This window comes from Dermochelys coriacea, chromosome 3, assembly GCF_009764565.3.
Source record: "Dermochelys coriacea isolate rDerCor1 chromosome 3, rDerCor1.pri.v4, whole genome shotgun sequence".
Taxonomy (NCBI): Eukaryota; Metazoa; Chordata; order Testudines; family Dermochelyidae; genus Dermochelys; species Dermochelys coriacea.
Genome location: NC_050070.1, coordinates 18062663 through 18088024, shown reverse-complemented (window position 1 = coordinate 18088024; position 25362 = coordinate 18062663). Strand labels below are relative to the sequence as shown.

Sequence of the window (25362 nt, the reverse complement as noted above, 5' to 3'; positions counted from 1 at the left end):
GTGGCTCCGGGCGCCGGTGATGACGAGGCCAGCGCCCTGCTGGGGCTCAGGGGTCCTGGATGCTCCTCCTTGCCGGGCAAAGGGGCAGTCCCTCCAGATGTGCCCCATCACCCAGCAGAGGTAGCACCGGGCCTCCCCCGTGGCATAATGTACCCGGTAATGGGCCCCCTGGTAGGAGACCAAGAATGACCCCTCTAGTGCCTCTCCGCCACGCGCCGCTGGTGGCAGTTGAAGCTGCACTTTCCGGCGGAACAAGAGGACGTGACAGAGGGCGGGGTCCTTGCAGCCCAGTAAGAGAGGGCTCAGGACGGAAATGGGCTTCCCCAGGGTCGAAAGGGCAGGTAATAGGGCGGCATTGGGAAGAAAGGGAGGGACTGAGGTCAGGACCAGGCGGACGCCCAGGTTGTCCAGCGGCTCCAGGGGGACGAACACCCCCCCACACACACACACAGACACAGTCAAGACCCCCACCACAAGAGCACAGTTTGAAAGTTACTCAGTCTTAAGGCCCCTCCACGGTAGTCTGCAAAGTCTCAAGGTGCTCCCCCACTGGTAGATGATCCTCTCCTTCTCTTCAGGGTTTCAGCAGCTCTAGGCAGCAGTCTCCACAGCAGCAGCAGCAGCTCCAGGAACTCCAGGAAGTGATCCAGGGAGGCAGAAAGGACCCCTCTCAGGTGGTGGTGGTGATGTCCACAGCAGCAATAGCTGGGACTGGGGCTGGGGTCCTTCACTCCCCCCCTCTGGGGAGCAGGCCAGAAGGCCCCTCCCCAGGGGCTGCAGTTGGAGCAGTAGCAGCACCGAAGGGTGGGGGGGTCCAGCAGCTGGCTAGCAACCAGGTAGCCAAGAAGGGGGGTGGGTGGTGTCTGGCTTCACCAGGGGAGCAGTAGTCTCCCTCCTCTCTCCAGGCCAGTTGGGTTCAGCAGAGGAGCCAAAGGCAGCCCTTGGATTAACAGTTTTCTGTTCCCTGACTGACCAGGGCAGAGGCTGCTCCAGGCTAATGAGAACACCTGACTCCAATTAACCTGCAAAGAGTCAGTTGAAGCCATTAAGCTAATGTGACCACCTGACCCTAATTAAGGCCCCTCTGATACTATAAAAGGGATCTCTCCAGCCAGGCAGTGGAGAGCAAGTGTGGTTGAAGGGCTGGTTAATGAAGATATTCTCAAGTCATTGGTAAGGGAGAAGTAGGAGAGCTGTGAGGAAGTAGCCCAGGGAAATATAGCAATTCTGGTAGTAAAAGATTGGCTGCTAATAACTGCTACCATTAGGGGGTCTCTGGGCCAGAACCCAGAGTAGAGGGTGGGTCTGGGTTCCCCCCAACCCACCTCTACAGAAACACCTCCTGGGAGTGGAAAAACAGGCTCCTGTCAGTACAGGAGGCTAAACTGTTCTAGCATGAGGCTGTAGGAGCAACTGTGGGGACAGCCGTGTTAGTCTGTATTCACAAAAAGAAAAGGAGTACTTGTGGCACCTTAGAGACTAACAAATTTATTTGAGCATAAGCTTTCATGAGCTACAGCTTACTTCATTGGATGCATTCAGTGGAAAATACAGTGGGGAGATTTATATACACAGAATATGATAAAAACCATTGTTTCATGCACACTGTAAGGAGAGTGATCACTTCAGATGAGCTATTACCAGCAGGAAGGGAACTCTCTCACCAACCTCCATTGCTGGTTTATGATGAAAAGGGCTCTGCAGACTGTATACCTGGATCTAGAGAGAGAAGAGCTACGTGGAGGGTTGCAGTGAGCCTCTGAAGCAAGCATAAACCACCTGGAAGCATGGGACCTATGAGGACAAGGTCTGAGCTCTGCCACACCTCTCTCAATCAGGTTCACACACAACCTGGTTTGTTGGGAAAAGCTTGTGCACCTCATTTTTATATTTTAACCAGACCATTTTTATCACTTTCATAACTAGCTAGTGTGATTGCGTATAACATGGGAGGGGTGACTTGTGAAAAAATGTAAAGGTCAATTTAAATTTTTTTAATGAAAATTTAAAATTGTTCAGGTCCCCAAATCATGAGCAAAAGGCACATCAATTTCAGAATGCCTTTGGGACAAAACCTAATCCTATTGTAGACACTGGGATTTTTGGTATTGACCTGAGGCAAGATTATAATGGTACAAAAGGCAGTTATATACCAAGCTTGCTTTGAAAGTCAATGGGAGTTAGACACATAAGTGGCCTCTGTGCCTATTGAAAATCTCCTACTGTATGTTTAGACTGACCTGAATCTTCAGAGTTTCCCAAACAGCATGAAAATACATGTTTAGCCACATGATCATGGTCACGTTTTCAGCCTATATTTGTACTGCTGGATATTTGGAGGGCCCCCAACCACATGCTCTGCTGCAGTCACAGATGACAGCAACAGATAAGGGTTGGGAGCTGATTATTGCTCTTTGCACTGTCCTGATGGACACCTCCCTCCAAACTGCCAAAGAGTGGGAGGGAAAAAACCCACCCCGCTCCATATTGCTCAGAAGTCCTCCCTTTCCAGTTCACCCTTCAAGGGTTTATTTTTCTCCAAGCAAAAAGAATATAGAATGTGTTTCTATGTATGATTAAAAATTCCATATTCCTGCTTACTTAGAATTCAGGCTGCATGCAAATAGAGCTGATACAGAGATTCTCCACAGGGTAATAGCAGCAGCATGGTGGGGCCAGCAATGATTTCAGAGAAGCTAATTTAGTACCAGCAATTCCCAACAGGCACAGAAAAGCAGTTTCAGCCTCCTTCTCCAACTCTTAGCCAGTAAGGTTTGTTATATGGCTCTGCCGAATGGGAACCCTTAATAAAACTTAGATTCAGGCTGAACAGCACAACACAAACATGGTGGGGTGGGTTTTTTTCCCCACCTTTTAAATAACTTCTGGTTCTTGGTCAGTGAAGCACAACTTCACTGCTTAACTAGTGGGCCTGCTAACTTACGGCACTGGCCCAGCCTATTCATTTCCTGTTACAAAGTTAGGATCAACTTCAGATACTGAAATGGGTTAGAGCATAGCTTGTTTGGAGAGAAATTCCCAGGTGGCTGTGTTTATGGAGTATGATTTATTAATAGTTGCCTACTTCTTGAGTCCACAAATTTAAAAGCTGGCCTTTCAACATGCAGTGTCAGTTTTTCTACAGCTGGGAAAAAACTGGTAGAGAGGGAAAGCCCAGGTCTTCTAGCAGATCTGGAAGGAAATGTGTGGTTGCAACTTGGGACAGTGGACAGCTGATTAAAATCACAGCAAGAGACTAATAATAATGATCTTTCATTTATATAGCAGTTTATGATCTGAATGATCTCACTGTGCATTAAAGCATAACTGATATACAAATAATACACAGAGACCGCTTTGGCTACTACTAAAATGCTGGGCTGGAGTGTGGCAGCTGTTCAGCAGAACACAGCAATGCTACACAACAGTTTAGGAACTATCCAACTGAAAATACTGGGGAAATACAGTTAGGTAGAATATAATTAGAATGTGGCCAGGGCACCAGCACTAATAATGCCACTACAAAAAGTGTTAGCACACCTTTAATGACCACGAGTGGTCTAATATAATTTCTATCTAATTTGAAAGATAGACTGCAGCACAGGGTCACCTAACAAAAGCTATGGAAAATGTGAGCATTGAATCTTGAGCCTTCTAAAACATAGCATCTTGGCTTCAAAACTTTCTGTAAACATGGGCAGAGGTTGTTAGCACAGCTACCAAATTCAGAGAGAGAGCCTTGTGGAGATTAGCATCCATTAAACTCTAACCTCCAAGTGGGTGTTCCTTAGAGATGCCCCATCCAAGTATTAGCCCAGTTTGTGAGCATCCTTCTGTTGCTCTTGCTTTTTAGTCACTTTCCGAAAACCTAATTATTTGTGGATTAATTTCTTACTTGTAAATACGTGAAAGAGGAAGTTTTTTTCAAAGAAATTCTATATATATTTAACTGCTAGTCTTTAATTGTCTTTTTGGATCTGTTCCAATTACATTAGTGTGTGTGGATCTGTGCCCATTCTCAGTAACTCCGCATACCAAAACCAGTTTTGAAATGTTCAGTTAACCAGAATATGATGCACAAGGACAAACCAATTCAGACATTTAAAAATGTTTTTATAACCTCAAAAACAACTAGAAGGTTTTTTTTCCCAAATGTTGTGAATTTCCAGCCAAGAATGAATGTTTTATGGCCAGTTTGTATAGGAAATTTTGTAAGTCTCAATTTATAGTAGCCTGTAGCCATATCATCTTGTGCTGCTGTCTTGTGTAACCCTCGCAAGCTAAGAACTCATTTAGCTCAATCTTTCTTGAATGGGAGATCTGTAAGGAACACCAGACCTAGCTGCTGTGCACAGTGATGCTGATGATTCAGGAGGTGGGATTCTTCCCTCTGAGTTGCTACTGACACAGTGCTTCATCAAAAAGCAATGGTGCTGCCAGTGTTCCTCTTTTTTGGATGAGATGTGAAAGGCCCCCTAGATGTCTTTGTGAGAATGTGATGTTAAAAACCCAATGTCATAGCCAAATTTCAATTTAGTTAATTGATATTCTGCCAGACGAGGGCCCTGATTATGGAAAGCACCCACCATGTGCTTACCTGCTTTACTGAATAGAGAGACTTAAATGCACCGTTAAGTACGTTCTTGAATCAGAGGCTAAATTCCACCCCTCTGAGGCTGCACTTGGATAAGATATTCATTTCCTGTCCTAAACATTATATACTTCCTATATTTTCTTAATGATCATTGGCTGTAACATAAGCATGTGATCTCTAAGAGATGAGAATTATTGTAGGTGGAATCAGACAATTGTTCACAGAAGCAGTAGAGCAAAAAACCAAGATGGCTCATGCAGTGCACACAAGTTCGCACACTTGTTTAAAAAACAGGGATGGAGTCCTAATGCATCACTCGTACATAGCATTTCTATAAAGTGCATAAAGAGCCTCTGTGGAAATGTAGGTAAGTATTGTTGTTGTCCTGTGGGTGAGTAAAGAGTAAAAGAAAGGCTAAGGCCTGGATTTACAGAAGTACTTAGGCACCCAGTGAGTTTAGGCATCTACAGAGTTTGGCAGTTTTGTGAAATCACAGCAAAGCCTAACACTGGGATTTGGGTGCCAAAGTTTGTGCAGTTACCCAGTTCTCTGGGTACCCAAGTTTCTGCCTCTGGGTTTGTGCATTGCTGCCTTTCTTTAGCATCCAGATGCCTATCTGCCACCTAAGCCCCAGAGCGATTCACAAGCCAAGGGAATACAGGCATTTAGCGGCCCAATTCACCTGCAGGGCCTGATCCAGTTGGTGTGCTCAGAGGCTGCATAACAAAACAGCTGTGGGGGGAAAGTTCCCTCCTAACTTCTAGCCTAAAGGCTTGGGTACTCACCTGGAATGTGGGAGAGCCCCTAGTTCAAGTTCCTTCTCTGCCAGAGAAGTAATTTGAACAACAATCTGTCAGGTACATGCCCTAACCCACTGGGTTACGGGATCTTCTGATGTGGAGGTCCCTCAGTCACTCTTATTGAAGCTGTTCCACAGTGGCTATATACTTAGAGTGAGACTGATGCTGGAGCCAGGAGAATAGAGCACTCATCCAAGGGCCAGTCTCCCTGCTCCACAATGGCACAGCTTCAACAGAAGAGAGGGAGGGGGCCCCAGATCAAAATGTCCTATAGCTCAATATTTAGGGCACTTGCCTGCGAAATGGTAAATTGCGGTTCAACCCCCTTCTCCATATCTGGAGGGGGAAGACTTGAACTTGGGGGTGTCCCACATCCAGTTGAGCCCCTTAACCCCTGGGATAAAGATTATGAGGGAATGTCCCCTGGCTTCTTGCAAAAAACACATTATGTGCCTAACTCCTAAGATTGTTCACAGTTGAGAATCACTAGCAAAACTAGGTGCCTCCCTGAAGCCTGTACATGTAGGGTATCTCCACACAGCAATTAAACATCCGTGGCTGGCCCATGTCAGCTGACTTGGGCTCCTGGGGCTCAGGCTGTGGGGCTGCAAAATTGTGGAGTAGACATTCAGACTCCAGCCCAAGCCCAAATATCTACATGGCAACTGTACAGCTGATCCCTGAGAGCCTGAAGCAGCTGATAGGGGCCAGGTGCAGGTGTTTAATTGCATTGTAGACATACCCTTTCACCCATTGGTCTGACCCAGTATGGCTGATTGTTCTTGTATGTTCTTATGGGCAGTTTTAAATAAAACCACTTGCCTCAGGACTGGAGAGGAGAGGTTGGAGCCACAAACATCCACAACCCTGTCCAATTTCCAAGGAAGAGTTGTGGAAAGTACTTCACTTGATGATAGAAAAAATACCTCAGTTATGAAAAAATTACTCTTAGCCCTTTGGCATTACAGTGACTCCTCCAAGCTCAGTTGTTCTTTGACCTGGGCTGTACGCTCAGCTCACTACAGCTGCTGCCCTCAAAAGCAGGCATAGGGCTTGTTGCTTCCACTGTAAAGTTCTTCTGCTTGCAGCTGTCTTTTTCTTCAGGTTCTGACAGCATGTAATCACTTTGTGTTAATGGCATCAAACAACAAGCTTACATCCTAATTATTGTGATTATTCCTTTCTTCATGCATTAGCCTTGGTTAATGTTGTTTTTACAACTGAGGGCCTGGGAGGGGAAGAGCAATATTGTTCCCTTAGGAAGAGGGAGTGATGAACACACCGCTTTCTGTTCACGTGCCCTAAAGTTTTGGACTACAATTAGACACAACTGCCTAAGGTCCTCTTGTTAATCTAGCCCTAAATCCAACATATAGACACCAATAGCATGCTCAGAACCCCTGCTCAGCTTCCACCTAACTCTGTGGGCGCCCAGGTTTCCACTGGTAGAGTCCGCTAGATGCCCCCCGTTTTTGCTGGTGGACATGCATAAACATGCCTCAGGCCTCACACTGTCAAGCAGCTTGACACCTAGCTTGCGCCTAGCTTGTGTATGGAACCTCATCCAAACAGAGGAGGAGTTGGTGGTGCTGCCTATCCTTGTACGCAGTGATTGGGGCAATCATCTGGGTTGGTGAAAGGTCCTGGGTTCACATCCCTGCTCCAAATCAGGCAAAGCAGGGATTTGAACTTAGGTTACCCATATCCCAGATGAGTGCTCTAACCACCAGGCTATTGGGCATGGATGCCAACCACCACCATCTCCTCCTTTTCTTATGCAGGTGTACTGTGCACACCTACGAAATCAGGCCCCTTAGGCAAGCAAAGCAGGGGAACAACAGCAGGGCTTAAGGGTGAGTTAGGCTCTGAGCAGCTCAGTGATTCCAGGTCTTACGGTGGCTTTGCACATGCCCCTTGGCAGAAACTTAGGCAGCACCACCACCATGTTCTCCTTGAGAAAGGGCTGACCTGGCTTAGTTGCCTGACTCCAGGAGAGTGGTTGAGGCTGTGAATCCCAAGCAGAGATAGGTGTTGCAATGCAGCCCAGACTAAGGGTTTGTCTACACTTGAAATGCTACAGAAGCACAGCTGCTAGGCCGCTGTAATGTTTTCATGTAGATACTCACTACATTGATGGGAGGGGTTTCTCCCATCGGCCTAGTTAATCCACCTCACCAAGAGTCAGTAGCTAGGTCAACAGAAGAATTCTTCCACCGACCTAGCACTGTCTACATTGGGGGTTAGTTCAGCTTAACAACATCGCTCAGGGTGTGTTGATTTTTCATGCCCCTGAGCAATGTAGCTGGGTCATCATAACTTTTAGTGTCGACCTGGCCTTAGGGGCCTGCCTCACGCCTTCTGAGAAGTGGGTTTTAAGTGCGCACACAAGGGGTGTAGCTGTAGACAACAGGTTGTCCCTCTGATTGGCATTTTCTACTAGCTAGCTTAAGTGGCTCACCACTCAGTTTGTGGGCTTTTCTGTAGCCTGTTCTTAGGCACCCAACTCTCCACAGGCATTTTATAGGGAGCTTGGACGTGTGGATTCTACTGGGCCTAAAGTTAGGCTTTCCAACACTGAGCCTAAATCTCCTTGGTAGAGCTAACCCTTGGATGCTTTTGGAAATTTGATGTCTAAGCTATAGGTATTTTCCCCAGATGTATTTACTTACATGTTTTCAGTTGGATCCCCTTTTATTGCCTATTCATACTGCTAACCTTTCAAGGTCCCCGTGTTCCTATTATTTTGTCTGTCCTTACTGCTGGTGGTAACACCTCCCAGTAATTTGCCACTTTAATTTAATGGGCTGCTTACATAGTCTTCCAGATTATTAATGATGTTAAATAAAACCAGACCAAAACATCTCCCTCTGCACCAAATATTGCTTCTTATAATTACCCCTTATTTATGATTCTTCCACCACTTTCTTTTAAACCATGTGGCAGTGGGCCTAGCCAAACCACTTTGAATTAATTTGTCAAGTAAGATGTTGTAAGAATACAGCCACAGCCACTGTGTCTTGTGCCAAACCCTGAAACCTCTGTCTTCAGCTGTGCCAAGGGACACGGGTGGACTAACAGCCCAGTACATATATGGCCAATTCCCACTCTCCCCCCACCCTTTTTTTTTTTTTTTTTTCAAAAACACGCTGAAACTACTGTGTTCCCATTCCTTCTGTACCCTTACTCCTGTCCATTTTCTGTACCCTATGGCAACAGAGTGACCCTGTGCCAGATCATATTGGTAAACTGGTATATGCGAGACTGTATTGTGAATAGGGACATGTTATTTAGCCTTTCACATACCAAAGGAACTAGTGGTCATCCGTTGAAATTAATAGGCAGCAGGTTTAAAACAACCAGAAGCAAGTATTCCTTTACACAACACAGAGTCAGCCTGTGAAACTTGTTGCCATGAGATTCTGTGAAGGCTGAAAGTATAAATGGGTTTAAGAAATAATTAGATAAATTCATGGAGGCTAGGTCCACCAATGATAATGTCTTTATCCCATGTGTAGCCAGCTAAGTGTGTCTTGTATCTTGTGTTCTTTAGAAAGTCCATGTTGTTTAGTTCTCATAATGCCACCGTCCTATGTACTTATACATAACGGGCTGTCATGCTACTAATAGCAATTTTTTATTAGTAGCAGTATTACAATAGTACTCAGTGCCCCATCAAGTTTGGGACCCCATTGTGGTAGGCTCTGTGCAAGCACAAATTAAACAAGCTTCCCTGCCCTGCAGCACTTACAATTCAAGATGCTGATCCTTCAAACACTTGTGCACTTCAGTGACATTATTCCTTACATAAAGTTACACCTGTGTGTAAGTGTCTAAAGACAAGATATAATGAGTCAGTGTAACTAACAAATGGAGGGAAGGGATGGGAGTGTTAGAAATAACACTAAATAAAGTCTTGTTGGAAGTTCCTGGTTTCAGTCTTGCTCTATCTTTTTTATTTTATTTATTCATTCATTTAGACAGGCTAGGTGGATGAGGTTGTATCTTTTATTGGCCCAACTTCTCTTGGTGATAAGTTTCCAAGCGTATGCAGAGCTCTACTTCAGATCTGGGACAGGTAGTGGCAACAGCTAAATACAAGCATGGAATAGATAAGGCGTTAATACATGTTGCAAGCGACCATTCAAGATGAAGGGGGCAGTTAATACCTCTACAGTTATAGGACAAAAGAGGGTTAGTAGGCTACAAATTGTTATAAAAAGCTATAGATACAGTATCTCCAGCCCTGATTTTTTATGTCAAGCGGAGTTATGAATTTAAGTTCTCAAGCTTGTGTTTTGAAGATGTTGTGCAGATTTCTGTTGAGGACGAGGAGCGGGAGGTCACATCTGGAGTGATAATTTTGAGAAAGTGTTTTGGTGTTATCTTTTTTCTGTAGGAGTTCAGTTGAGGGCAAATTGTAAGGCTATACAGAATAGATATTAGTAAGCGCACAATGAGTCTTTGCTTTTTTGAATATTGGTACAACACTTTATTCAAATCCTCTGGTACTTCCCCATTTCTGTGACTTTTCAAAAATAATTACCAGTGGTTCAGTAAATTCATTAGCAAATTCCCTTAAGACCCTAGGCTGTATATCAATCAGCCTTGCTGATTTGTATATATATGCTAATCAAATGTTTCAAGTAAACCCAATTTACCTGCATTCAGATTGTTATTTTGAAAAGGTCTTCATTATTTCCTACTTACTTGTGTACGTAACTCATACTAGTCTTGTTTAAATCCTTCCCTCTTCACTGTTTTCAGTAGAGGTTTTTTTTATCCTCAGAGCCCGATTCCTCCTGAAGACATTGACCACTTCTTGTTCTTTACATTCTTCTTTTTTCAGAGGCATTTTGGTTGGTTGGTTGTTCATGCTGGCCTCTTTTAGGATTCACCATTCACCCCATCCTTCAATTCCAACTCTTCCTCCTTATGCTGCAGCCCGCCCTGTATGTTTATTGCTTCAAAACGAGCTCTATGAAATCTATGACTGTACTACTTAGTGTTAAGTTCAGCAAGCCCAGTCATTGGCACAGAGCCTCTCCATTAACCCTCCTTTGTTGTTTGCTTTATTTGCAATATATTTAAAATTTGCAAAGTTTTAAAATGTGCTAATCTTTTTATAAACTAGGGCACCCAGCTCCCCCCACCCCCAGATACTCTTCAGTATCCATAGCCATCGATTGGCTTTGTATGCATGCTGTAATGCCTTCTCCCAGACAGCACTCACACCAGCAGCCACATACAGGCAGTAAGATGTGTTTCTGAGTTGGAGAGAGGAAAATGGGGGTGGAGAGGTTTTGGCTCAGGGGAAAATGTGGTCATGACCTCAGCCTCCACAGTGAAAGAAACACAACTGACCATTGAAGGGGTTGAGTCAAGAGGGTTTAATTGAGCTTGTAGTCTTGGGGGGTAGCTGTTTCCCCCTTTACAGCTTTGGCAAAAAGACCTGTGGTGTAAAAGGCATTTTCCATGCACAGGACTGGGACCCAGAAACTTCTGAATAGCAGCTACATTTGTTTATACACTTGTATGTGGTACACAGGTGTGTATCTAGGCCTGGTACATTGCAACAGTGGCTGTGCTGTTGATACTCTATAGGCTTGAGTGAGTCATGTCTTCCACAGTTTCCCTGGTGTATGTTTAAAGTGGGGAAAGCTTACCTGGGGGATGGTGGGGCAGCGTAGGGGAAGGTTATTAAGATTAATGGAAAGGGCATTCAGCTTTCTAAAGATGCAAGTGTTTCTTACTATTTTCACAGTTATCCAGTTAGGCTTGTATTACAAAAGGGCACTAAAAACTACAAGAAATTTGAACTGTTTTACAAGATATTAAGCAAAACTTTTTTTTTCTTTTTGTCTATAGTGCTGTGGTTCTTGATGGAAAAATTTATGCCACTGGTGGAATTGTTAGCAGCGAAGGACCTGCGCTGGGGAATATGGAAGCTTATGACCCTAAGACAAACACATGGACACTTCTCCCCAACATGCCATGCCCTGTGTTTCGACATGGCTGTGTAGTTATTAAAAAGTACATTCAGAGTGGTTGATGCTACCAAGGAGTTGGATGGAGAACTGGTTTTGCCTGCCAAAAGCAGGCAAGAAATAAAAAAAGCTATTACAAGAACAAAAATAAATAAAATTAGAACAAAAACACAAAAGCAACGAACATATTGCTCTAAAATTTTGAATATTCTCTACATTGAATGTAGAAAATCATCTTCACCTTTTGGTGAACGAGGAGCAGACAGCTCCGTGCTATGTAAGATAGTGTAACTTAATAATACAAGTGTGTCACTAGATGTTGTAGTGGCACTTGTTACGGATGTAGGCTTTTGGTCAACCCAGGTGCAATAGAATTTCACATATTTTTTAACTGGGGGAAGAAAAATCTGCATTTTCCTCCTAGAGAGCAAGCTTGATTCTTATTGTAACTGTGCAGAAGATTAGTTTTACTATTACACATTAGGCATCAGGCTATTTGAAAGAAGGTCAAAGTGTCCTTATCACTTTGATTCCCACATTTGTTTTTAACAAATACATGCTTTTCAATACCAATGACTGAGATATATCTTGTGTGACAGCTGGCGTAGATTGATGTCAGTCTTCCATCAGATCAAATAAATACTGCAATTCTCTAGAGCAGCACCAAAAAAGGAGAGAGAGAGAGAGAGAGAGAGAGAGAGAGAGAGAGCTGATTGTAACAGCACATGTGAAAAAGGTTTCTTGGGTTGTATGGATTTCTGCCCCCTATATGGCAGCATTTGTGTGTTAGGAGTGGAGAGTGGTTTCTACCTTGTTTTCTACTGTATGAGCAAAACTTGACAGTGCTTGCAACTTCTAATGCAATTTATATATATTCCAGAGGCATTTTCTTGATTAAACTAACCTCTTTAAAATGTTCTGATTGGAATCATGTTAATAAAACAAACAATATGATGTGGGATTTCCACAAGTTAGTTAAGAAGTTATTTAAGAAGATGCCTCGTGTTATGGTTTATATACTCATTTTTGGATCATAATCAAGATTCCTTATGTTGGGATATATGTCACCATCTTTGTTTTTAAATTACATCTAAGAGGACATCTTAAAAAAACAAAACCAAAATCCTATCTCCCAATTAAAAGGTATGGAAGTCTTAAATGCAAACTTCTCTCATTAAGAAGCATCAGAATGTTTCAGAATAAAAACATTCACATGTTTTAAACACAAGTTTAAATCCCATAATAGAAAATGCATTGGGTAAAGCCCAGTATAAGAGAGACAGAATGATTACTGTGTAGAGTTGTAAGTATATGCACCGCACAGGGGTTATATTTTTATATATACATATAAAAATATTGTCTATCCAGAGAAGCATTGTGATGTGAAAATTCTTTATAAATTTGTAAATGGAATGATCAAATGGGAGATGAGCAGGGAGATATAATGGGAGAAAACCGATTCTTAGAGTTAACAAATGGAAAATAACCCTGAGCATATGATTTGTGTGATTTCTTTCCGAACAGAGCAGCATAAAGAGAAAAAGAGTTGCTATGTTTGTCTTCACAGTTTTAGATTCTAAATGCCATGGTGGTAATTCTGTGGAGAGATTCCTTTACAGAATGTGTGTATGAGACACACTACAGTCAATATCTAGTTGAATTTCATACCAAATATGTTAGCCTTTTTGTATGAGGGGAGGTCGGTTACAACTTTGGGGAAAACAATGCAGACGGTTAGCCAATCACCTTAAAGTTATTTTATTAATAATAGTTTTTAAAAGAACAAAATAGGATGAAATTTGTATCTTGCAGTATTTAAAAATAATGTGCTCAGTCAGGCTATAGGGTGACTCACGTCTCTCTCATTTTGATAGTGAAGTTCCAACCTTTGTTATGCAGTTGTTTTGATTATTTATTCTTTAGAGAAAAAAATAAGCACAACAAAATTATATACATAATATGTCATTTTAAAGTATTTGTCAAACAGGGTACAAGCGTGAACCTAAAGATTGGAGCACAAGTTTCTAACTGCCTGGGGCAGGACTAATTTTAGTGTTGGTGTGTGTCTACCTCCAAAGGAGGTGCTAGCAGTCAACAAGACCTAACACATTCAACGTTTCCAATTTAGCTTATTTCTTCATTTCTCACACTGGAGCAAAACTGGCTATTTCTGTGACTAATATAAAACAACCAGGGTTCTCTGTAATGGCATTGTATATAGTTTATGTTTACTGTTAAGTTCTTGTTATATTATAATAAATATATTTATAGATCTAGATTCATCATCCAGATTGGATTAATTTTGTTAAGAGTGAACACAAGGCAATGCCACGTTAATGTTGACATTAATTTTCCTTGCAACCATGGAGGAAAATGCTTTTCTTCCAGCTGGATCTCTCTCTCTGGTCCAATTTTTCTTGCTAATATTTAACTGACTACTAACTTCCAACATACCTGCATCCTAGTTTAAAAAAAAAAAAGCTTATAAATAACTATTTATCTAGACAGCCTTCCTTTCCCCCACTCCATTTTTCCAAACTTCTACTAAGTAAAGAACTAGAGGGCTCATTTTCTATCAAGGTTTATACAATTATCTTGAAGCTTTATCTTAAAACCTTACTAAACTGCTTTATTTAAGTGAGCCTGGAGTTGTGCTACTTGGTCTTGTAATTTCTAAGAGATGAAAGCCACTTTTGCCCTGTGGTCAAGTTCCTTCATATCTCGGAGTGGGAGTTCAGCAATCCACAAAAGGACACTTGTCTCCTAAAGCCCTAAGTGTAACAGTCCATGGTTCCTCTGACGTTTCACTGGATGTCATCTGTTAGCTGTAAAACACTGGGTTGGGAACTAATGAGGAGACAAATATAACTAGTCCCAACTACCTCTCCATTGGGAGAGGCAGTGCACTGCAGTGGAACATTTCAGACCTATAGTAGGAACAAACAGCTGTTATATACATTTACAGAAATAAACTATTGAGTTTGTCTCAGCTTCATTCAGACTGCGACTTTACAAGTATTTACAAGCTTGACTCCAATTTTTAAACATTTTTGCTTGGTCTTAGTGGATCAGGTTGAACAGCACAGGAAGATTATTAAAAGCCTTGCACTTTGGTATTATACAGCCATGACCCAGACCACACAGGATGAGTTGCCAACCTGTTCATCAACTCTGTGAAAAGACGGACTTACTCAGCACTGGTCAATGCTGTTTGGTAGGATGAGCAAAACACAGACTACTTGCTTTACTTTTATATGAAATTATTTTAGTTGTCCTCTAGGAAGTTGGCTGAGAGTCTGTGCTAAATGAATCATGTGCACAGATCTGCTAAGAGGTTTTGTCCTTAAAAGCTTTTAGAAATTCCATGGACAGGCTGGCTCAGTGGACTGGTAATGATACCAAACCTTTCACCTCTTGTTTACTAGTATGACTCTAGATTAGCTCACTGGGGACTGAAAGTTACCATGTAAGGGATATGGATGTAGAAGCCCTCTACACCAACATTCCACACAAAGATGGGCTACAAGCCGTCAGGAACAGTATCCCCGATAATGTCACGGCTAACCTGGTGGCAGAACTTTGTGACTTTGTCCTGACCCATAACTATTTCACATTTGGTGACAATGTATACCTTCAAATCAGCGGCACTGCGATGGGTACCCGCATGGCACCACAGTATGCCAACATTTTTATGGCTGACTTAGAACAACGCTTCCTCAGCTCTCGTCCCCTAATGCCCCTACTCTACTTGCGCTACATTGATGACATCTTCATCATCTGGACCCATGGAAAAGAAGCTCTTGAGGAATTCCACCATGATTTCAACAATTTCCATCCCACCATCAACCTCAGCCTGGACCAGTCCACACAAGAGATCCACTTCCTGGACACTACGGTGCTAATAAGCGATGGTCACAAACACCACCCTATATCGGAAACCTACTGACCACTATTCCTACCTACATGCCTCTAGCTTTCATCCAGATCATACCACTCGATCCATTGTCTACAGCCAAGCGCTACGATATAACCGCATTTGCTCCAACTCCTCAGACAGAGACAAACACCTACAAGATCTCTATCATGCATTCCTACAACTACAATACCCACCTGCTGAAGTGAAGAAACAGATTGACAGAGCCAGAAGAGTACCCAGAAGTCACCTACTACAGGACAGGCCCAACAAAGAAAACAACAGAACGCCACTAGCCATCACCTTCAGCCCCCAACTAAAACCTCTCCAACGCATCATCAAGGATGTACAACCTATCCTGAAGGACGACCCATCACTCTCACAGATCTTGGGAGACAGACCAGTCCTTGCTTACAGACAGCCCCCCAATCTGAAGCAAATACTCACCAGCAACCACACACCACACAACAGAACCACTAACCCAGGAACCTATCCTTGCAACAAAGCCCGTTGCCAACTCTGTCCACATATCTATTCAGGGGATACCATCATAGGGCCCAATCACATCAGCCACACTATCAGAGGCTCGTTCACCTGCGCATCTACCAATGTGATATATGCCATCATGTGCCAGCAATGCCCCTCTGCCATGTACGTTGGCCAAACTGGACAGTCTCTACGTAAAAGAATGAATGGACACAAATCAGACGTCAAGAATTATAACATTCAAAAACCAGTTGGAGAACACTTCAATCTCTCTGGTCACTCGATCACAGACCTAAGAGTGGCTATACTTCAACAAAAAAGATTCAAAAACAGGCTCCAACGAGAGACTGCTGAATTGGAATTAATTTGCAAACTGGATACAATTAATTTAGGCTTGAATAGAGACTGGGAATGGATGAGTCATTACACAAAGTAAAACTATTTCCCCATGGTATTTCTCCCTCCCACCCCACCCCCCACTGTTCCTCTGATATTCTTGTTAACTGCTGGAATTAGCCTACCTTGCTTGTCACCATGAAAGGTTTTCCTCCTTCCCCCCCCTGCTGCTGGTGATGGCTTATCTTAAGTGATCACTCTCCTTACAGTGTGTATGATAAACCCATTGTTTCATGTTCTCTGTGTGTGTGTGTGTGTGTGTATATAAATCTCTCCTCTGCTTTTTCCACCAAATGCATCCGATGAAGTGAGCTGTAGCTCACGAAAGCTTATGCTCTAATAAATTTGTTAGCCTCTAAGGTGCCACGGGTACTCCTTTTCTTTTTGCGAATACAGACTAACACGGCTGCTACTCTGAAACATGTAAGGGATGGTTCACTGCCTCCAGTGAACACCACATACTCCCACAGGTCCCATGGTTGCTGTTTTCCTCTGATTGTTTCATTGAGTAGTAAACTTACTAAGCGAATAAAGTCTTAACTACAAGCAAGGAGACAATCTGGGAGATTCCTGAATCTCAAATCCTTCCTGAGTAGTTTCTAATGAAAGGGCAGCAGTTCCTTTGGAAAGGTGTTACATTACCCCTCCACCCTACAGTCAAAAGATGGTTTAATTTTCTAGTCACAGCGGATCAAACCCCAAATAGGATGTGTAGTCCTGTGCTGGGCAGGTCATACCAACCTGTGAAAAATATCAGTGTTTTTGGGGGGGGGGGGTCTTTAATACTTTAACACTTGTATAGCCTGTCATGCATATAAAGTCTCATCAAATGGAATTAGCTCCTTAAACTAAACCCTTAATGCTCCATTTCGCCTTTCTAGGGTCCGGGAGCTTTAAAAGCAGGTACTGAACCCTCCTTTCAGCTGAAATGGAGAAACCAAGGTGTACAGAAAATACAACACTAATTTTTGATCATCCTGAAGGTCCTGGTTAGAAAAAAATGAAGAGCTAGAAAGAAAATTATCTTGAGAGAAGTAGGCAGAGATGTTGCTGCATGGTGGGTCTATCATCTCATTACACAAAGTATGGAGATACCAAGAAAGAAGTGTTATCTCTGGTTTGAAGAACCACTCTTTGTATGAGTCTGGATTAAAACACTGATCCGGTTTAGATTTCATGCAAGTGCGGGCTGTCACCTGGGCCAGAAGAGAATTGTGACTAGAGTCCTTAGCCAAATTATCCTTAATGACAGAATTTAGTCTCTCTGCAAGTATCGAAGTCAGACATTGGCTCCAGCTGTTGGAGACAGAAAAACCAAAGGAAAAGTGACAGACAACAGTGGAAAATGACTGTCTCAAGCTACCTCTTGAAACAAGCTGCAAGTTGTCTTCTCTTGGGTGACACATTCCATGTTTAGAGTTGACGTTAGCTTGGGGGAAAGGTTACTCCTGAGGGAAAGGTAACAAATTCCAGTTTTTCATCAGCCCACAAGTTCTATTTTAATCAAGTATAGCATCTTAATACATGGAATTACAAGTTTTGGCTCAGCTAGTGCCTAAGAGGGAAGCTTTGCGACTGCCATCAAGCCTAATGTCTGCATTTGTTCCTTATTAGATGAATAAAAAAGGGTAACCAGCTGCTTGTGGTTTTTAATTTTGTCATCTTTCAATGTCTTACTAATATCCTCTCCTCTTTCGTAGTTCACAGGTGAGATCTTAAAGGCTACCTTGACAATGTCAGTCTCCTTTACGACCTGGCTGGAGGACGGGGCTGGCTGCCCGCCCAACTGATAATGCATGTTCTGAAACCTTCCTTCTTGTAGCCATTTGAATAGCTTTCTTTGGCCCAGAAATCAGGCAGGCAGTCTGAATTCCGATGTCTGTTGTGTAAGCCATAAAGTTGTTATAAAACCTAGGTTTTGTGATGGTGACTTAGGCCCAATCTGGGACATCAGTTCTGAGCCATGTCTACCACAGCAATACATACACTTTCTCCACAGTTCAGTTTGTTTAGCCTTATATTTCTTCTCACCCCTTTGTGTGGCCATAGAGTATGGATACAATTAAGCTTAGCTGGCAACTGCAAGCTGTGGAAGCCTTTGTGTTTTATTTTTCCTCTGTAGTAAAAACATTTATAGAATTAATAGCTCTTAAAGGATAGGGACTGGCACCTTCTTCTCAGGTTGGGGAATATGCTCAAGCAGAGTGGTTCCCAGACTGTGATATGTAGGGCATGGGCTGGTTTATAACATAGTAGCAGAATAAAAATCTGTTAGATGAAATTATGAAAATGGGAGCCCAAATACTTTTGATTTTTAAAATCTGAGAACCGGGAGCTTATTATAGTATGGGCACGATCCCAAAGTAAAAATAATCAGACTTTGGCAAACTGAGCCTAGATTCTGATGCATGGTGGCAATTCCCTAGCCACTTTGTTTATATTAAAAACTTTGTAAATAATTATTATTTTTCTTGTTCAATTAGTGCAGTATCCCATGTTTATATTAAATTCAATTTTATCTTGTCCCCACCTTTTCAATATGCCACAGATTTTCATATTGGCAACATATAATTGCTATGTGGAAGTTTAGAGGGGAAAGCAGGAAGATTCCCATTCATATCTGTCAGTTAGCCTGCAGTTCTTAATCTCTAACATGTGCTCTGTTGATACCGCATAGTGCTCAAATTTTAATCAGAATGTCATGAGGTGCTAAAACAGAGTACAAGAATCTAGGTATTACACTGATGCAGATTACATCAATTCCCTGGTATTATAAAATTTATTAAAAATTAACATTTGCAGGGCAGAGATCTCCTCAGCCAACTCTTATTAAGACTCTTGGATACAGGTTATCCAGGCCTTCTGACTGAAAAATGTTTATCCCTAGTAGATGAGGTCTAATAACCTGCCATTACTAATGCACTGGAAACTGCTTCATCATTCTCTTATCATACAGACATGTCCCTGCTTCTTTCCACATTCAGAAGAAAAAAGTGTGCTGTTCCCAAGCTGTGAGCCCCATTGCCAAAACTTGAGGTGCTCCTTAGAAGATTAGAGTGCCCTACACACCAGAAGCCCGGGGTATATACCCTACACAGCTCTCCAGGTGGCCAAGCAGAGCCTACTACAGCTATACTATTTTTAGCAGCGTAGCATCTGACTGTCAGAGCCTTTTCATGTCACAGTGAACGACTCCATAAGTGGGAAAAGGCTCTAACAGGGGAAGGAAGCAGGAAAAGGCTCCAGGCAAATGCCCCCTGCCAAAGTCTTTCCCTGACACGTGTACCTACACACTGCAGTGAGTGGGTATGGAGTTTGCTTTTCACTGTGGTGTGTCGCTACAGCCGCAGCAAGTGTAGAGAAAGTCCGAGAGGTGACTATTACAATGTATAAAGGACTTTCACAAGGAGAATATACCAGATAACAAAGGGGTCTTTCATGTAGCAGAGAGGCATAGACAAGAACAGATAGTGGGAAGCCAAAGCCAGACACTGAAATTGGAAACACGGTACATTTCTAACAGTGAGGGTGATTAGTCCTACCAATGGAGGGGGTGGGTTCTCCATCTCAATGTCTTCAAATTAAGACTGAATGCCTTTGTGGACAATACGCTTTAGCTCAACGCAAGTTATTGGGCTCAATACAAGGGTAATTGGGTGAAATTTAATAGCCTCTGATATAAAGCAGGTCAGACTAAATGTTCTAGTGATCCCTTCTGGCCTTAAACTTGCTTGAGAGCAACTCTGTCCTAAGGGTCTTCTCCTTTGAGAAGCTAGTTGTTGTTACTAGATTTTGCTAATCTCTTCTATTTCTTCACGTGTAATCCAAAATGTAAAGAAATGATTAATTGGCTCACTGAAAACAACGCAAATCCTGCAGTATATTCATTCTCCTAGCACACAATGTAAGGGGAAAATCGGGAACAGTGGCTTGGCTAGGGGAAGGGAAAGAAGCCAGCCTATACTTAGGCACAACAGCAATACATTACAGTGTTTCCAATCATCATACAAACCCAGTGGCTGTGTACACACAGGCCCGACTTTGAGAGAAAGCAGGTTTGTGACCACCAGTACCTCTGGAACTGAAATGATGATCCGTTTCTTCTTCCTCCTTTTCAAACAAAGCATTTGATTGGTAATTAGTAGAGCTGTATGAATAATGGACTTTTTTGGATCACTGGCAAGTCTGAAAAAATAATTAAATGGTTTTGGGTCAAAAACAAATTTTTCAAAAATTTTGGCAACCCAGTAAGTTGAAAAAAAAAATCCGTGTCAGGTCAATATTTTGTTTTGATAAAATGAAACATTTTGTTTCAATTTTGATAATTTAAAAACATTTTGTTTTTAATTAACAAAATATTGAAAAAGTAATTCAAACTGAAAGCTAAACATTTCATTTCAAATCCCCTTTTTAGAATCTTTTTAGAACTTTTTTCATCCAAAAATAATTTGCTGCAAGCAACACGAATTCACAAAACATTCTGTCACCAAATCTACATCTTTTGCCAAAAAAGTTTTGTCTACCATATACAGAGAAATATGCAACAGAAACAACTATCCCTAAGTATGTCCTTGACACCCCAACTCACTTCAAGTGAGTTTGATTTTATATGAATGTTATATAGTTTGCAGATCCCTGCAGCACTACTCATTAATACTTCAGCCACATTTACCCTGCCAATATGTGTTGCTCGGACTCTATGGGCCTTAGGATTTCTTTCCTCTACTTCTAATACAATTTAGTATGTAAGAATCCTCTTGCCTCATCATGCCTCTGCACTTTACTATTCTTAAGGTAGAAATAATAATACGTGATACAGGCAGAGCATATAGAAACACCTATTGTCAAAGTTGCTCAAACTCTATTCTTTTAGCGACTTACAATTTTGACAGTTTTATTCTTCTCAGCGCAACAGAAAATATTTTTCAAAAGTTTGACAAAAATTTGGTCAGACATTTGTGTTTATGTGGGGGTGTGGATGGAAATAAAAATTTCCACAAAAAGAGTTTGCAGCTCTTTTTAAACAGCTCTACGCTCACTAGTAGAAAATAAGAATTTGAAATTTTGCAGGGAGACAGTCATTAGTCGCAGACCGTGTGTGGCACTACCTTTTACTACAGAATGCCATGTATGTGTTTCAGATTTATTTTTTAGAAGTGTTTTTTTTGGACAGGTAAGGAACTGCTCTGTCCTAATCTAAGAATATTGAGAAATAATAATTTTATAAACAAACACTGTATGTGACCTCGTAAGAAGTGATTGTATATTGGGTTATATGACTTTTCTGTAGACTTGATCTCATTGAACTGGGGATGCTGTGTGAAGAACAAACAAGGAAGTAGCACAATGGCTTCTCAGATAGGAACACCCAAGCACAGGGCTGAAAGACCATGGGGCAAGCCGTTAGCTTCAAGGACCCCATTTCCAACAGGTCACAAGCTTTGTTTTTGCCAAACCTGAAATCCTGGAGATCTAAACACTAAACAGCTAAAAAGCCCTTCTCAGAAGAAACGGGAAGGAGGCGGGGAGGAGTTTGAACTAGGGTGACCAGACAGCAAGTGTGAAATATCGGGACGGGGATGGGGATAATAGGGGTCTATATAAGACAAAGCCCCAAATATCGGGACAACTGGTCACCCTACTTTGAATTGTCAGAAGCTGTCAAGGGACAGAGAGAGACTGCATGGAGGGAGTCTGAAGAAGTTGTTCTAGGGAATGGTAAACTTTGGAGAAAATCAGTCATTCATAAAGTCTTGTTTGTTGTTTTAAAATGTCTTTTCCTGTGAGATGCTTTTGTTCCAATACTTGGCTTTAAGAAGACTGTTCACTGGCACATAGCACCAAGAGCAAAGGGTTAAAACAAAAAAGACTTATGTGCATTGGTCTTCCCTATACTGTAATCTTTCATTGCCAACTTTTGTAATTCTCTTCTGCCCAACTACCTCTGTCTCTGGGCTGGGAGAAGCAGACTGCTCTGCTGCATTCTGTCACTCCTTCAGTGCGTCTCCTTGCATCCCTGTCAACGTTCACAAACACTCTGAGCAGCCTGACAGCCCACCCAACCCCTTCTTCCCTAGGCAAGCGTTAAGGTTTGAGCATCCTCTTTAATCCTATACATAGGACTGGGAAGAATAAACCTTCCCAATGTTGCTAGAGCCAAACCAGGGGTATTGCCCAATGAACAGCTTCCCCCTTGTTTCCTCAAGGACCCTTGGTATTCTCTCTCCTAGTACTGTATCTTTGCCATTATTTCATTTCCTGTTTGTTTCCCCTTTCTAGCCTCTTTTAACTGTGCTGCTAGGCAGGAAAATATCACAGAAGGAAACTGAAAAATGCCTGCTATTTATAAAAAAAAATACAGATATTTCCTTCACTCTCCCCTGGGAGAATTGCATGAGTCTATCGCAGGAGACAGGTACTGGTTTGAGATCTGAGACCTGATGCAAAGAGAGCGGGTAGTGTCAGAGGTGCAGATAGCCCGGAACCATTATAGTGACAGCATTATTTGAAAAATAACATGACCACTATATAACACTAAGTCAGAATGCATATAGAGAAAGAGTGGAATCAATGTTCTGCATGCAACTTTAACTTCATCATGCCCAGAATTCTGATGCTTCACTTTGCAATCTCACTATTTTAATATAGTTTTTGTACTGAATTATTAATATTCATTGCATTTTTATAATGCCCTCCATCCAAGGCTCTTAAGAAACTTAACGGATCCTAGATCTAGATTCTGCCATCCTTCGTCACAATAAAAATAGTATCTTACTGCTCAAGTAGTTCCAGTGGAATCAATGGGAAATGATACTTGTCATGGGATTTATAAATCCCATGCCAGGCAAGAAGGAGTTAAAGAGCAGCTTGGGGCACTGGCAGACCTGTCCCCATTGCACTTGTGAGGAATGGCAATCTTGGAGGAGAAGCTTTAAAAGGGAGAAGCTCAAATCAGAAGAGTCCAGCCCTGGGCTGACAGGTAGACAGACCCTGCCCTGCTAGCTCCCAGGAAGGAGCACTTTGGAGGATAAAACTGGCAGAGGGTTCTTGCAAACACTGCACCATAGCCTTGAGCAGACTCAGCCAGACTATGGCTTTTCAGTTATCTCCTGAACGAGGAGACTAAACAGGAGAGTAGTGAGTAAGAGTAGGGAGGTGATTTTATCTCTATATATGGCATTGATGGGACTAATACTGGAATACTGAATACACTTCTGGTATCCGTATTTTTAAAAGGATATTGAATCACTGGAGCGGCACAGAAAATGCTACAAAAATGATTTGAGGGCTAGAGAAAATGCCTTACAGTGAGGGATTTAAGGAGCTCAATCTGTTTAGTTTACCCAAAAGAAGATTGAGCTGACAATTATATTGTATAAACACCTTCATTGGGAGAAAATACCAGGTAAGAAATTGGTCTTTCATGTAGCAGAGAAAGTCGATATAAGAACCCATGTCTGGGAGCAGAAGCCAAACATTCAAACTGGAAATACAGCACAAATTTCTAATACTGACAGTGACAGATTTGCCACTGGGTTAACATGGCCCATGCCCAGGGGCCTCGGCCAATTGGGGGAGCCCTGGAAAAATAGGTACACCCCACACTCCTCACCTGCCATGCCTGCCAAAGAACAGGGTCAAGGGATAGAGGTTTGCCCAGCTCACCTGGTGCTCATGCTGGGCAGTGGGGAAAGGCCCCGTGTCCTGAGCCAGCCCTCCAGCAGGAGCACCAAGTTAGCAGGGGAAGCTCCCGTGTCCCAACCCATCTCCCCAGCAGGAGAGCCAGGGGCAGAGCAGGAAGGGTGGCAGGGGTGGAGAGGGACCTCCCTTGCTATGGCCCAGGGCCTCACAAACCCCTAATCCACCTCTGAATACTGAGGGCGATTAACCATTGGAACAAACTATCAAGGGAAGTGGTGGATTCAAGACGGAGACCAAGCATGGAAAACTTGAGTCCAAACAGTTTATACTACTCAAATATTCACGTGAGCCAACAGGGTTTTAATGGAATCATTTTAGAACAACTATGACAGCCACAACCAAGCTACTGCTTACTGCTTCTGAAGCATCATTCATCCAAAGATATCAAAGCACTTTAAAAACATTTATTACATCTGACAATTTGCCTATGAGGCAGATGATATCCCTGTTTTGCAGATGGGTAAGACAAAAGTCACCCCAGTCAGTGCAGAACTGGGAATAGAATCCAGCAGCACCAGTATGTGCTCCAGATCACAATGCCTCCAACAGCACTCAGTTTGAGACAGCCATCAGGGTATATATGGATAGTTCCTGTATCACTGAATTGCATTTGCAGTCCCAGGTGAACCATATCCAGTTCAAGAGAAGGTCCAATTGCATCCCTTTGTGCTGAATGATTGTTTTTATGGTCACCTATCCATTAGATAGTAGTTTAAAAGGCAACTGTCAAGAGTTAAACCCCAAACTGACCTCCAATTATTCTGGCCTCTCAAACGTGGAGATGTATATATAGAACTTAGACGTATAGGTGTTAAGGTCAGAAGGGAACCATCATGATCATCTAGTCCAACCTCCTACACATTGCAGGCCACAGAACTACCTTCAGTCTCAATTGCAAAATCTACTCAGGACAGGTATTTGTGATTCCAGTTACAGTGAAGTAGAGATGACAAAAAATTTCAGTGCTCTTTACTCATGGAGACATCAGGTAAAACAAAACAAATGTAATTTCAAGAGCTGTGCTCAAATCAGCAAGGCACAAGTTTCATTCCTTTTATACCAGAGCAGTAGACACAAACATGTTGTAGGACCTGAGTGTACCTCCAACTGGTCAACTCTCTATTCTGATCCCCCTGAAGTTACTGTTTGCCAAAAGAGTGGCACTTGAAATCTATCTATCTAAGCTATTGGGTTGGCATATAAAAGCAGAAAAGGAGAATGAGACCTGAAATAAGATGTTACCAACCTTCTTACCCCACATCCTCTTCACATGCACAGGAACTTTGTATTCCCGAAATACAAGGCAGAAAAGGGGAACAGGATCAAAAATTCAGTATGCCAATTCCTATAATTAGGCATAATCCAAAGGAACTGCACATCTGTATCTGCTCCATGTTATATAAATTACACACAGCCTTCTAGCCCCAGGTAAGTTGCCCATATGGCCCTCAGTTGGGCAAAGTCTGGGTAACCTTTGATTTATGTAAT

The 25362-nt window shown here is 42.4% G+C and overlaps 1 protein-coding gene and 1 long non-coding RNA gene across 6 annotated transcripts in view; one reads left to right on the top strand and one right to left on the bottom strand.

The window, feature by feature from the left end:
* The window catches only part of KLHL29 (kelch like family member 29), a 614706-nt gene extending 601052 nt beyond the window's left edge, over positions 1-13654 (top strand). For all 5 annotated transcript variants that reach the window (XM_043510166.1, XM_038395785.2, XM_043510165.1 and 2 more), the window contains one exon: positions 11260-13654. In XM_043510166.1, the coding sequence (XP_043366101.1) occupies positions 11260-11443 (184 nt within the window). In that variant the 3' untranslated portion in view covers positions 11444-13654. The remainder of the gene's footprint in view (positions 1-11259) is intronic.
* On the bottom strand, positions 1648-24270 carry LOC122459205. The gene is made up of 3 exons (XR_006279725.1): positions 21713-24270; positions 16578-16585; positions 1648-1659 (listed from the first exon to the last, which is right to left on the bottom strand). It is a non-coding gene; the product is annotated as an uncharacterized LOC122459205 (long non-coding RNA).
* Between the last annotated feature and the right edge of the window lie 1092 nt (positions 24271-25362).